Source organism: Lithobates pipiens, unplaced genomic scaffold (assembly GCF_037356315.1).
Source record: "Lithobates pipiens isolate NorthernLeopardFrog02 unplaced genomic scaffold, aLitPip1_a1.2 Scaffold_22, whole genome shotgun sequence".
Taxonomy (NCBI): Eukaryota; Metazoa; Chordata; class Amphibia; order Anura; family Ranidae; genus Lithobates; species Lithobates pipiens.
Window position 1 is genome coordinate 136,928,925 of NW_027507784.1, and position 14,144 is coordinate 136,943,068.

The 14,144-nt window shown below is 45.2% G+C and overlaps 1 protein-coding gene and 1 long non-coding RNA gene across 4 annotated transcripts in view; one reads left to right on the top strand and one right to left on the bottom strand.

Annotated features, from left to right (window-relative positions):
* The window catches only part of ERBB4 (erb-b2 receptor tyrosine kinase 4), a 1,370,666-nt gene that overhangs the window by 1,061,988 nt on the left and 294,534 nt on the right, over positions 1-14,144 (top strand). For both annotated transcript variants that reach the window (XM_077448341.1, XM_077448342.1), the window contains exons 17-18: positions 1,577-1,709; positions 11,228-11,350. In XM_077448341.1, coding sequence (XP_077304467.1) covers positions 1,577-1,709; positions 11,228-11,350 — 256 coding nt within the window. The remainder of the gene's footprint in view (positions 1-1,576; positions 1,710-11,227; positions 11,351-14,144) is intronic.
* Positions 1-14,144, bottom strand: part of LOC143924193 (uncharacterized) — a 42,075-nt gene that overhangs the window by 9,636 nt on the left and 18,295 nt on the right. The window lies entirely within an intron of this gene.

Sequence of the window (14,144 nt, forward strand, 5' to 3'; positions counted from 1 at the left end):
CAGCTTTACAATAACAAATTGAAGCCAAACTCCAGCTCATACTGCAGTTACAGCAGTTAGGTTTTTTTTTTCCTTTGAGATGAAAGTGGTTGTAAATCCCGTGTTATATTACATTATGTGCCCCAGTGCATGCTTCATACCTAATTGCAGAGCACTGCTCGGCGCTCATGTGACCACCCGCCACTGTCTTCGCTGATCCAATAGCTACAGTGGGCATGGCTGAGAATACCTGTCTGAGGGGAGGAGAGTGGCAGGCGGTCAAGTGAGCGCCAAGCGCTGCTCTGAAATTAGGTATGGAGCTTTTTTTTTTTTTTTATAAATCACATACACTGAGGCACATACTGTAATATAACACAGGGGATTGTAGGAAGGAAGGGAGTGATTGGCACCGACACAGCAGACAGGCAGGGAAGGAGGAAGAGGAGAGGGAGAGCAAGGAGAGACAGCAAATGATGGAGGCATGTAAACTGACCATGGTGTCAGGGCTCAGCAGCCATGATAAACTGTGGTCTGTTTACAGCGGGGAGGGCAGAACCAGGGAGGATCAGCCAGGTATTTGAGGCAGTACAAAGGGAAAAATTACACATCACAAGCACTGTGCTGTATAACATGCTTTAGGGAACAGGATCCACTTTTTGTTTAGGATAACAAACACTTTAAGGGTTTTACATAAATAAATGAAAGCTGCCCGTTGTAAGCAGCCCTGTCAGTGGTAAATGGTTAATTACTACAGGGTTTGTTCTGTTGAAAAACAACAGACATACCTTCAGGATGACCAGGTGAAAATAAAGGTAAGAAAGCCTAAAAAGGACAACAAATGCAGCTATCACATACTTGGTAATCTGCAATACAATGTTTGCTTTTGGGTTTAATAACACTTTTTATTTTAACATAACAGCTCCCAAAATTTCCACTCGCCTGTTCACATTTGGCGAATGAAAATTTGCTGAGGGATGAGTGGGGAGGGGGCGCTGAGGGAAGCTCTCCAGCTACCTGAATGATAGGTACACAGTCTACTTGCAATTAGTAAATCAACCCCTATAACTTTTGCACAAAACCAATCAATATACACTTATTGAGATTTTTTTGTCAAAAATATGTAGCAGTATACATATTGGACTAAATGAAGAAATTCGATTTTTTTTTTTTTTAATTGGATGTGTTTTATAGCAGAAAGTAAAACATTTTGTTTTGTTTTTAAAAAAGATTTTTATAGCGCAAAAAATAAAAATTGCAGAGGTGATCAAATATCACCAAAAGAAAGTTTAATTTGTGGGGGGAAAAAAAAATTAGTTGGGTACATCGTCGCATGACCGTGCAGTTGTCAGTTAAGGCAACGCAGTGCCGTTTCACAAAAATTGGCCTGGTCATAAAGGGGGGTAAATCTTCCTGAGGGCAAGCGGTTAAAGTTTTGTAAATTGTGCCAAATACTGTATGTTAAATAACACTATAAATAATACAAACAGTATTTATTGACCTTAAAGATCAAATTTTTTCACGTCTTATTCTTTACTATTTTTTTTCCTGTACTGTTTGTTGGTGTTTAACTGATTTTTTTTTTCTTTAATCATGTTAGAACTCCTCTCATCGCTGCCAGTGTCATTGGAGGCCTCTTCATTATAGTCATCATGGGTCTAACCTTTGCTGTCTACGTCCGTCGAAAAAGCATCAAAAAGAAGAGAGCCTTGCGCCGGTTTTTAGAGACAGAGGTAAGATCTTGCTGTCGAGAACAGTCTTCAATATTTATTGCTTTGCATTTTTTTTAAGCTGATTCATGCTCTGTTAGTCATTTTTTATGAAAATCTCATATAACCATGATGCTTCAGTACTTTTATAATGTTTTTCATCGCATCAACTGCTAGGATAATATTCAGTAAAAATAGAGAGTAATGATAGCACTAGGTTTTATACACTAGTATAAAATTTGTACATTTGCTATTCAGATATTATAACACATATTGTAACATAAAAATACATAAAGTAACCGTGGTTGGCCTTTCTTTGTTTTTTTTATCTTCCCAATGCCCGGGGGCCAGTCCTCGGTGCCGGAAAGGTGTGTTCCATGCAGGTTTCCTTCACCACATGTGAATGAGTTGCCCTTGCAAGATGCATGCGGATGCCAATTAATTGCTAATGGCACCCCAAATTCATGTCACAAAGCACAGACCATTTGTGGGTGCCAAACTTCATGGTACTGCAGTAGCGTGCAGTTTGGGTGACGCGTTCTGAAAAAGTAGTGCTTGCACTACCTTTTCTGCATTCCTGTACCTTTGGCAGCTGATTGAGATGAATGGGCTGTCAAAATCAGAAATCATGGAACCGCACAGGAACGTGCGCGTTCCAGTGTGAACCAGCCCTGAGGACACTAGGCCACCCTGCTTTGTGTAAGCAGGCCACTAAATAGGTGTTATGGAAACATCTTATTAGGAATGAGGGAAATTGAGAGTTGAAATACTGTGATTGTTATCACAGACACAGCTTTGTTTATTAATAAAGCCATGTGATGACTAGCGTACTTCTGGTGATGAATGGCTTTGTTTATCAACAAATCCATCACATGGGCAGTGAGACATTTGATAAAAAAAAATTAAACAAGCTGCTACCAAGTAACTTGCATTAGATTGCATCCCCCCCATTTTCTGACTTTAAAGAAGAAGTAGAGCCAAAGCTTGTTTGGCTCTACTTCTCCTATGGATCACAGGAGTGTAGTTCGTTCTGCACATGATGGGGCACAGTGGCTGCATTTCATGGTCACAGTGGCTGCAATTGATGGGGCACAGTGCCTGAATTTGATGGGCACAGAGGCTGCATTTTATGGGGCACAGTAGCTGCATTTGATGAGCACAGTGGCTGCATTTGATGGGTCACAGTGTCTGCATATGATTGGCACAGTGGCTGCATTTGATGGGCACAGTGGCTGCTTATGATGGACACAGTGGCTGCATTTGATGGGGCACAGTGACTGCATTTGATGGGGCACAGTAAATGCATTTGATGGGGCACAGTAGCTGCATTTGATGAGCACAGTGGCTGCATATGATGGTCACAGTGGCTGCATTTGATGGGCACAGTGGCTGCATTTGATGGGCACAGTGGCTGCATTTGATGGGCACAGTGGCTGCATTTGATGGGCACAGTGGCTGCATTTGATGGGCACAGTGGCTGCATATGATGGGACACAGTGGCTGCATTTGATGGGCACAGTGGCTGTAATTGATGTGCATAGTGGCTGCATTTGATGGGGGCACAGTGGCTGCATTTGATGGGGGCACAGTGGCTGGGTTTGATGGGGCACTGTGGCTGCATTTGATGGGGCACTGTGGCTGAATTTGATGGGCACATTGGCTGCATTTGATGGGCACAGTGGCTGAATTTGATGGGGCACAGTGGCTGAATTTGATGGAGCACCATGGCTGAATTTGATGGGGCACCATGGCTGAATTTGATGGGCACATTGGCTGCATTTGATGTGCACAGTGGCTAAATATGATGTGCACAGTGGCTGCATTTGATGGGGGCACAGTGGCTTTATTGGATGGGCACAGTGGCTGCATTTGATGGGCACAGTGACGGTGCAATTGATGGCTTTTTTTTGTTCAGCATTTTCAGAATTTTTCAGTTTGTTTGCCCCAACCCCCCCCAATAAAAAATTTTTGGAGCCAGCCGCCACAACTGACTTCTTATATCACTAACAGTTGTGAAATAATCCCGCAGTATTCCCAAAGTCTCCCATATGCTTCAGCTGATTGAAGAATCATAGTGTCATACACCCCTGACAAATTCAGTGTAATGTTGAAGGTGAACATTTGAGTAAAGCTTCCCTTAAATAAGTAGTGCAGTATAACGCTGAATGTCACAAGCCTGTTGTTTTCTGAAATATTTATGAAAGCAACTCTGCTACTGGTAAACAGGAACATGACCTGGCTGGGTTGAAATGCATTTAAAAATTATTTTTTATTGCAAATAATAATAATAATTTTAAAAGTGCTATCATCCTCCATGATATAATAGAAAATAAATGATGCAAACAAAGGGGTAAGTAATGAACAAAATACAAGCAATAGATCTGTCAACTGACAAGTGCACACAGTTGCCAGCATTAACAAAATACAGTAGGAGAGTGAGAAACTTATGCCGCGTACACACGGCCGGACTTTTCGACGGACTAGGTCTGACGGCACGAATCCGCCGGACAATTCGATCGTGTATGGGCTTCATGGGACCTTTTCTGTCTAAAAATCAGACAGACTTTAGATTTAGAACATGTTTCAATTCTTTCCGACGGACTCAAGTCCAGTCGAAAAATCAGTTCATCTGTATTCTAGTCCGACGGACGAAAACCGATGCTAGGGCAGCTATTGGCTACTGGCTATGAACTTCCTTATTCTAGTCTGGTCATACATCATCACAAATCCGTCAGACTTTGGTGTGCTTGTGTGTGGTCAAGTCCGTTAGTTCAGAAAGTCGGTAGGAACTCTGCCAAAAGTCTGTCGGACCTAGCCCGTCAAAAAGTCTGGTCGTGTGTTTACAGCATTAGGCTACCCATACGTTTGAATCTCAGCCAGTTACATTCAAACCATGTATTGGCAGGCTGAATGTACCAAGTTGATCGATCGTTACTTGTGGTTATTGCTAACGGCTGCTATAGCCGCTAGCAATAATCACTGTCTCCTCTCGGTGGGGACAGCTTCCCCCCGCTCTCCTGCCAGGATACCACAATGTCTTGGCAGGAGGGATCCCCTTGTCAGCACTGTCTGTGTTGATGGGGGAATTTCTTTCCTCTAACCCATGGTAAAGAAAATAGCACTGTCTATGGCAGGGGTGGGCAACCCCCGTCACGCGAAAAACTCTTTTTCCGGCACTCGACTCTCTCCCCATCAGCAGAGCAGTGCAGGGAAGTGTCAGGGAGACACTAATGCATTCTAATTTCAGAATTCCCCACACCGCACCTGCACTGAGGGGGAGGCACTGTGTAAAAGATGGTAAACATTGTTTGGTTCTCTAACTTTGCTGTAGCTGTGATCGTCAGCTTTTATGATGGGGAAGAGATTGGGTGCAGTTCTGCTAGGGGGGCGTTCCTTGTTTCCAGGAGGAGGAGGACTGTCATTGGCCAGCGCTTAAGCCAATCACAGTCCTGCTAGCCCCACCCACCATCTGGAGGAAAATGACTTGCTTGATTGCCACTACCAATCTCATAAAGAAGGGATTTCACGGTGATTGAGAAATCCACAATCAGGTGACAGTTTGTGGAATTACAGTGGTGTGAAAAAGTGTTTGCCCCCTTCCTCATTTCCTGTTCCTTTGCATGTTTGTCACACTTAAGTGTTTCGGAACATCAAACCAATTTAAACAATAGTCAAGGACAACACAAGTAAACACAAAATGCATTTGTAAATGAAGGTGTTTATTATTAAAGGTGAAAAAAAATCCAAACCATCATGGCTCTGTGTGAAAAAGTGATTGCCCCCTAAACCTAATAACTGGTTGGGCCACCCTTAGCAGCAACAACTGCAACCAAGCGTTTGCGATAACGTGCAATAAGGCTTTTACAGCGTCCTGGAGGAATTTTGGGCCACTCATCTTTGCAGAATTGTCCTAATTCAGTTACATTAGAGGGTTTTCGAGCATGAACGGCCTTTTTAAGGTCATACCACAACATCTCAATAGGATTCAGGTCAGGACTTTGGCTAGGCCACTCCAAAGTCTTCATTTTGTTTTTCTTCAGCCATTCGGTGGTGGACTTGCTGGTGTGTTTAGGATCATTGTCCTGCTGCAGAACCCAAGTTCGTTTCAGCTTGAGTACACGAACAGATGGTCGGACATTCTCCTTCAGGATCTCTTGGTAGACAGCAGAATTCATAGTTCCTTTTATCACGGCAAGTCTTCCAGGTCCTGAAGCAGCAAAACAGCCCCAGACCATCACACTACCACCACCATATTTTACTGTTGGTATAATGTTCTTTTTATGAAATGCAGTGTTCCTTCTACGCCAGATATACTTGGACACACACCTTCCAAAGAGTTCCACTTGTCTCTCATCGGTCCACAGAATGTTGTCCCAAAAGTCTTGGGGATCATCAAGATGTGTTGTGGAGAAATTGAGACAAGCTTTGATGTTCTTTTTGCTCAGCAGTGGTTTTCTCCTTGGAACTCTGCCATGCAGGCCATTTTTGCCCAGTCTTTTCCTGATGGTGGAGGCATGAACGCTGACCTTAACTGAGGCAAGTGAGGCCTGCAGTTCCTTGGACGTTGTTGTGGGGTCTTTTGTGACCTCTTGGATGAGTCGTCGCTGCGCTCTTGGGGTAATTTTGGGCGGCCGGCCACTCCTGGGAAGGTTCACCACTGTTCCATGTCTTCGCCATTTGTGGATAATGGCTCTCACTGTGGTTCGCTGGATTCCCAAAGCTTTGGAAATGGCTTTATAACCCTTTCCAGACTGATAGATCTCAATTACTTTCTTTCTCAATTGTTCCTGAATTTCTTTGGGTCTCGGTATGATGTGTAGCTTTTAAGGATCTTCTGGTGGACCTTACTGTGTCAAGCAGCTCCTATTTAAGTGATGCCTTGATTGTGAACAGGTGTGGCAATAATCAGGCCTGGGTGTGGCTAGAGAAATTGAACTCAGGTGTGGACAACCACAGTTATAGTATGTTTTATCACTTTTTCACACAGGGCCATGATGGTTTGGATTTTTTTTCACCTTTAATAATAAACACCTTCATTTACAAATTGCATTTTGTGTTTACTTGTGTTGTCCTTGACTATTGTTTAAATTGGTTTGATGTTCCGAAACACTTAAGTGTGACAAACATGCAAAGGAACAGGAAATGAGGAAGGGGGCAAACACTTTTTCACACCACTGTAATTCCACAAACTGTCACCTGATTGTGGATTTCTCAATCACCGTGAAATCCCTTCTTTATGAGATTGGTAGTGGCAATCAAGCAAGTCATTTTCCTCCAGATGGTGGGTGGGGCTAGCAGGACTGTGATTGGCTTAAGCGGTGGCCAATGACAGTCCTCCTCCTCCTGGAAACAAGGAACGCCCCCCTAGCAGAACTGCACCCAAGGGGGAAAACACTTTTTCACACCACTGTACTGTTGAGCTTCTGGGAACTTTGTTGAAATTATTCCTGAACCTTTGCGTTACTTACTACTGAACTCGGCTCTCTGTGTCCCTTTAAGCCACAGCCAGTATTCAGCGCAATGAAAATCACACCCAGCTTTTCCTGTGGTGCAGAGCGCCGCACTTTTTCTCAGCTGCGGGGACCCAACTTATGATCCTGCAAGCAGGCCCACTGCTTTCAGAAAATGCCCCTGACCTGAGCTCGTCATTGCGCATCCATTTCAGATGCTTGTATGTGACATCACATACATCACATACAGTACATACATTACATGCAAGCATGTGGGCTGGATGTAAGAGGTGGATCAGAAGGATGGGTGTGCCAGGACAGGTAGATGTGTCTCATCTCTACTTCCTTTCACCACTCTGCATATCATGCATATCATATATGAGAAGAGGGTACAGCAGTGGGTAAAATGAGCAGGAGGGGTTCAGAGGTGAGACAGAAGAGCAGGAGGGTGCAGTGGTGGGGCAGATGTGCAGGGGTGTATAGGGGTGGAAGAGATGAGAAGGGGATTCAGCAATGGGACAGAAGAGCAGGGGGGTTCAGTGTTGGAGCAGATGAGAAGGGAGGGTAGAGCAGTGGGGCAGATGTGAAAGGAGGTGTATTGGTGGCACAGATGAGCAGGGGGTTACAGTGGTGGGGCAGGAGAGCAGGGGGAAACAGAGGTGAGACAGACGTGCTGGAGGTACATTGGTGGGGCAGATGAGAAAGCGGGTTACAGTGGTGGGGCAGATGAGCAGATGGGTTCAGTGTTAGGATAGATGTGAAGGTGATTCAGTAGTAAAACAGAAGAGCAGTGGAGCAGATGCAGGAAGGTACAGTGGTGAGGCAGATGAGCAGAGGGGGTTACAGTGGTGGGACAGAAGAGCAAGGGGGTACAGTGGTGGGGCAGATGTGCAGGAGGTACAGTGGTGAGAGGGATGAGAAGGGGGTTCAGTGTTGGGCCAGATGAGAAGGGAATTACTGTGGTGGAGCAGATGTGCAGGGAGGTACAGTGGCAGGGCAGATTAAAAAGGGGGAACAATGGTGGGGCAGATGTACAGGGGGTTACAGTGGTGGGGCAGATGAGCAGGGGGTTACATTGGTGGGGCAGATGAGCAGTGGGTTACAGTGATGGTACAGATGTGCAGGGGGTTACAGTGGTGGGCAGATATGCAGGGGTGTTACAGTTGTAGGGCAGATGAACAGGGGGTTACAGTGGTAGGACAGAAGAGCAGGGTGGTACAGTGGTGGGGCAGATGTACAGGGGCTTACAGTGGTGGGGCAGATGAGCAGGGGGGTTACATTGATGGGGCAGATGTGCAGGGGGTTACAGTGGTGGGGCAGATGTGCAGGGGGTTACAGTGGTGGGGCAGATATGCAGGTGTGTTACAGTTGTGGGGCCGATGAACAGGGGGTTACAGTGGTGGGACAGATGTGCAGGGGGGTTACGGTGGTGGGGCAGATGAGCAGGGGGTTACATTAGTGGGACAGATGAGCAGGGGGTAACAGTGGTGGGACAGCTGAGCAGGGGGGTACAGTGGTGGGACAGCTGAGCAGGGGGGGGGACAGTGATGAAACAGATTTGCAGGGGGGACAGTGATCGGGGTGTGGAGTTGCAGGAATTGGGGCTGATCTGACTTGCGAGAGTGCAGGATGTTAATGTCTCACTGCTAAACTAGTTTACAGCATTTACTTGATAAAAAATCCTTTTCGTGATTGGAGCAAATGGGGGTACAGTGATGGGGCAGATGAGCAGGGGGTAACGGATGGGAGAGATGAGCGGGGGGGGATTCAGTGTTGAGCCTGATGAGATGGAGATTACAGTGGTGGGAGAATAGCATGAGGGTACAGCGGTGGAGCATACATATAGGGAGGTACAGTGGTGGGGCAGATGAGAAAGGGGGTATATTGGTGGCACAGATGAGCAGGGTGGTACAATGGAGGGGCAGATGAGCAGGTGGTTATAGTGGTGGGGCAAATTAGCAGGGGGTTACAGTGGTGGAGCAAATGAGCAGGGGGTTACAGTGGTGGGTCAGATTTGCAGGGGGGACACTGATCTGAGGTGTGAAGGTGCATAAATTGGGGCTGATCTGAGCCGTAAGAGTGCAGGATGTCTCACTACTAAAGTAGTTTACAGCATTTACTTTATAAAAAAAATCCTTTTCGTGATTTCATGAGAGTGTAAATTTTTTTTTGTTATAAAACTTTGCTGAAAGGGCTGCTTACCCCTGGTCTATGGCCTGCCTTATGTGAACTTACAATCTAAAAGAATGTTTTATTTCTGCTACTGGACCCAATGCTCAAAATAAACACATTAGATCCAAAATTGAGTATTGCTAGTACTCTAAAAGCACAATCAGATTCAGAGTAATGCCGCGTACACACGTATCAGACTATCCGGCGGACTTACTCTGGCGGACAAACCGCCGGACTGTCCACCAAACTTTCTGAACGAGCCACCTGCCCACACACAGTACTTTTGCAGCGGACTAGGTCTGGTGGACTTAGTCCGCTGAACTATCCGCCGTACTTTTGAAATGAACAGACTCGCCCACACACACGGAGGAAAGTCCGTTCATTTTAAACGTGGCTCCAGGTAGCTGGGACTAACGAAGGAATCGTCGCTGGCCCCCTCACCTGGTATGGAGTTAAAGGGGAAGCCCTACTCCGTGGGGGTCCCCCTCTAGGTCCATATCAGACCCTTATCCAAGCACGCTACCGGGCCGGTCAGGAAAGGGGGTGGGGACGAGCGAGCGCCCCCCTCCTGAGCTGTACCAGGCCGCGTGCCCTCAACATGGGGGGTGCTTTGGGGAAGGGGGGAGCTGCGCTGCCCCCCCCCACCCCAAAGCACCTTGTCCCCATGTTGATGAGGACAAGGGCCTCTTCCCGACAACCCTGGCCGCTGGTTATCAGGGTCTGCTGGCAGGGGGCTTATCGGAATCCGTGAGCCCCCTTTAATAAGGGGGCCCCTGGATCCCGGCCCTCCACCCTATGTGAATGAGTAGGGGTACAATGTACCCCTACCCATTCACCTGTAAAAAAAATTAAAAAAACACAACACACAAGGGTTAAAATAGATTATTGCACAGTTCCGGGGGTCTTCTTCCGTCTTCGGGGGTCTTCTCGCCGGACTCCTCCGCTATCTTCTGCTCATTTGCTAGCTCTTTTACTAGCGGAGGAGCCCAGCTTTCTTCTTCGCCGCCGCCCTCTTCTTCTGACTTCGGGGGTCTTGTCCCCCTCTTCTGTTCTTCTTGCCGGGCCTCCGTGCCTTCTTCTAGCTCTTTTACAAGCGGTGGCCCGGTCTTCTGTCGCCACCTTCTGTTCCAAGATGGGGACAAGGTGCTTTGGGGTGGGGGGCCACGCGACCCCCCATGTTGAGGGCACGCAGCCTGGTACGGCTCAGGAGGGGGGGGGGGGGGGGGGCGCTCGCTCGTCCCCACCCCCTTTCCTGACCGGCCAGGTTGCGCGCTAGGATAAGGGTCTGATATGGACCTAGGGGGGACCCCCACGCCGTTTTCTCAGCGTAGGGCTTCCCCTTTAACTCCATACCAGGTGACGGGGCCAGCGACGCTTCTTTCGCTAGTCCCAGCTACCTGGAGCCGCGCTCAAAATGAGCAGACTTTTCTCCGGGTGGAAAAAGTCAGTTCATTTCAAAAGTATGGCGGACTAGCACACACACGCCTGTATTGTCTTCCGGACTGCGAGTCCGGCAGACATATTTTGGTGCAAAACTACTTTCCTAGTCTTCCGGACTTTTGGTTAAAAAAAAGTCCGCCAGAGCCCACACACGGGGGGATTGTCCGGCGGACTCGAGTCCACCGGACTTTTCCACCGGATTGTTTGATCTCGTGTACGCGGCATAAGAGTAAGTCTAAATTCTTTTGAGAAACAAATCTTGGGTATAAAATGTTAACTGTGGGGCTTGAGCATTTTTTTCAGATTCAAATCTTTCTCCTTCTTATCCTCTTTTGTGGATTACATAACTCTGCTTGATTACAATGTTCATATATTGATAGAAAATAAAGTTTGGATACAAGTGAATGTGTTTTATATATTGGCCAGTTTTGAATCGTGTATACTGCTACTTGCTTATTCTATTTTTTTCTTGCTTTCCAGCTAGTGGAACCACTGACACCAAGTGGAACGGCACCAAACCAAGCCCAGCTAAGGATATTAAAGGAAACAGAACTAAAGAGAGTAAAAATCCTGGGATCGGGTGCTTTTGGGACAGTGTACAAGGTCAGCATCACAATAGTGTCTAAGTAGAGTATATCATTATAAAGTTTTTCGTCAATTTAGTTTAAATTTACTGTTAATACCTTCAAATTAAGGGAACCAGGTCACCAGAACAAGTGCCCCCATTGGAAGAGTTCCTCAGTATTACTGTTTTGGTGACAACCCAAAGTTTGGAATTTCTTTTACGTTCACTTTCAATGATACCGTTAAAAAGGACAAACAGAGAGATTCTCCCTAACGGGGCAAAGGTAGCATTGAAAACCTGACAAGTAATCTAATTCATCTTCACTATGTCCAAATCTAATTGCCTTTAGTTAGACTTTAAGTTAAAGTGCATTTAAACCCAATAACAGGAAATAACGATGTATTGCAGCGTATCAATCTTAGATGTGGTGGGTGCACTTGTTTTCCTTTTTTAGACTGTGTTTCCTTTATTTTCACCTGGCCAGTGAAGCTGGTCATAGAATGAACGTTTGAAAGAGTTTGTCAATCAACTGCAGCCACTGATCAGTGTATTCTAACAGTAGCGGGTCCCTCTGCCAAAATATAATGTCCTGGTGGGAGGATTCCTCCAGCCACCTTGTTTGTGTGAATGGAGGCGTCTGTGTGTTTTTTTTTTGTTTCGCTCAGCTCAGTGACTGAACGAGACAAAATACCAGCCTATGGCAAGCTTATATCTTATTTTTGAAATCCCTTTATCAGACCAATGGCCATTAGAGGGTTGAGCCAAACCATTTAGCATGGGAAGGGGTGCTTACACTCAACAGCTTTTAGTCATTTACTAAAAAAAAAACTTTATTCCAAAATGAAACTGCTTAAAAAATTGTTGGATGGAGTTAGTTTAATTTGCTAATCTCTTATGTAAAATCCATCTAAATCTACTAGTCCATCTAACATCACCTTATCCATAGCTCCCAACTGTCCCTGATTTCAAGGGGCTGTCCCTGATTTGAAAAGTCACTCTGTCTCGTTTTCCTCCTCCTGGCCTGATCTATATAGCTGTATATAAAATGCCCTTTTTTTATCTTTAAAAAAGTATTTTCCAGTGCTAAACCTTGCATCCAATTTCCAAATTGCTGTATTTGTACATTTCAAAAGCTAATAGGCGTCTCTCATTCCCATCTTAAAAACTTGGGAGGTATGCCTTATCCACAGTCTTGCTGTCCAAGGGTGACTATGCTGCTCTTCCATAGATACAGTAGAGGAGTGGGTGTACCTACCTTAAGACAGTCGGTGTGTTAATGCTTGGATTGACAGGTGAAAATACGTTTTTGGTTTAGATATGCTTCAAGGCAACCATCAAGTTTATCCAAGCTAAAATAGTTTGACGCATGAAGTCCAAGAGCTTGCAAATAATGTTCAAGATGCCTGAACTAGCCAACTAATTAAGCTATTGCATGTACAGGGTGATCATTGTAACGTATGTTGAAAAGGACAACATGAATGTAATACTGATTAAAACATTAGTCTTACCCTCATGCAGTCCTTGATTAGATCTCCTTTTCTTCTTTAATATTTTTTTTAAGTGTAGTTTGAAAATATTTCCACTGATGGTACTTACTGTCCAACTTGTGTGTGGTAGGTTGTTAGTTGTGTGTTCAGTTAATTGGGTTGAAACAAATCTAGAACCAATAAAATCTGGTAGAAAATGAGGTTCCCAGATTTCATGCCAGACATCCAGCTTAAATTTTCCACGTTTCAGAGATACAATATTTTATGCGCATAAAGTAAGGGTTTCCCTTCTGGTGCCTTTTTTCTTTTATTTCTAAAGGTTGTCTGAGTTCATTTTAATAAGTTTTTCTTGAATATAGATAATACCTGAAGCTGGCAGATGAGATCACATGACTTTCTCTTCTAACTGTTCTGTCTCTATATATTTTTTGTAAAAGAACAAAATGAATACTCACCTCTTCTGCTGCCTGAACTGCTGAACTCCACTGCATTGTAGTAGTAACTGTCTTCTGAAACACGTCCGGGAGTTTCCCTCCCCGGTACTTAGTGCATAGCTCCCAACTGTCCCTGATTTGGAACAAAGTTCCTCTTTCCTTCTCATTTGTGCCTCATTTTTGGTCTGATCTATATAGTATATAAAATGCACTTTTTATCTTTCCCAGTGCTAAACCTTTCATACAATTTCTAAATTCCAGAAGCCAATATAAAGGCATAGTAGAGGGAAAAAAAGCACACATTTTTTTTCTGTATAATTCATAATTAAATTAATTAACCGCTTGCCGACCAGCTGCCGCAGTTATACTGCAGCAGGTTGTCTCAGCTCCACTGACCCTTTAAAGGCTATAGCAGAAGCGCGCCAATGCCGTATCGCTGGAATCAATGCATGCGGCCGCGATGTCCGCTGGCCACCCACAATATCTGCTCAGAGAGCCAGAACGGGGATCTGTCAATGTAAAAAAAAACATTCTGACAGGGGAGTAGAAAAATTGTCTGTTCCCAGTTAGAAAAACAGAAAGCTCTATTTGTAGGAAAAAAGGACCTCAATTTTGTTTGGGTAGAGCGTCGCACAATCTCGCAATTGTCAGTTAAAGCGTCGCAGTGCCGTATCGCAAAACATGGCCTGGTCATTAAGGGGGTAAATTCTTCCGGGACTGAAGTGGTTAAGGGGGCATGGCAGGGGTGTGCGTCCTATGTCTACATACTTTTGCTGATAGGTGTCCCTAGTTCTCATCTCAAAAAATTGGGAGATATGTTAGTGGTTCTTCCAGCCAACCTCCACATCTGTACAGGACACAGGAAGAGTTCAGCAGTGGCAATCCCTGGCAGTGGCAGTCCCTATACTTAT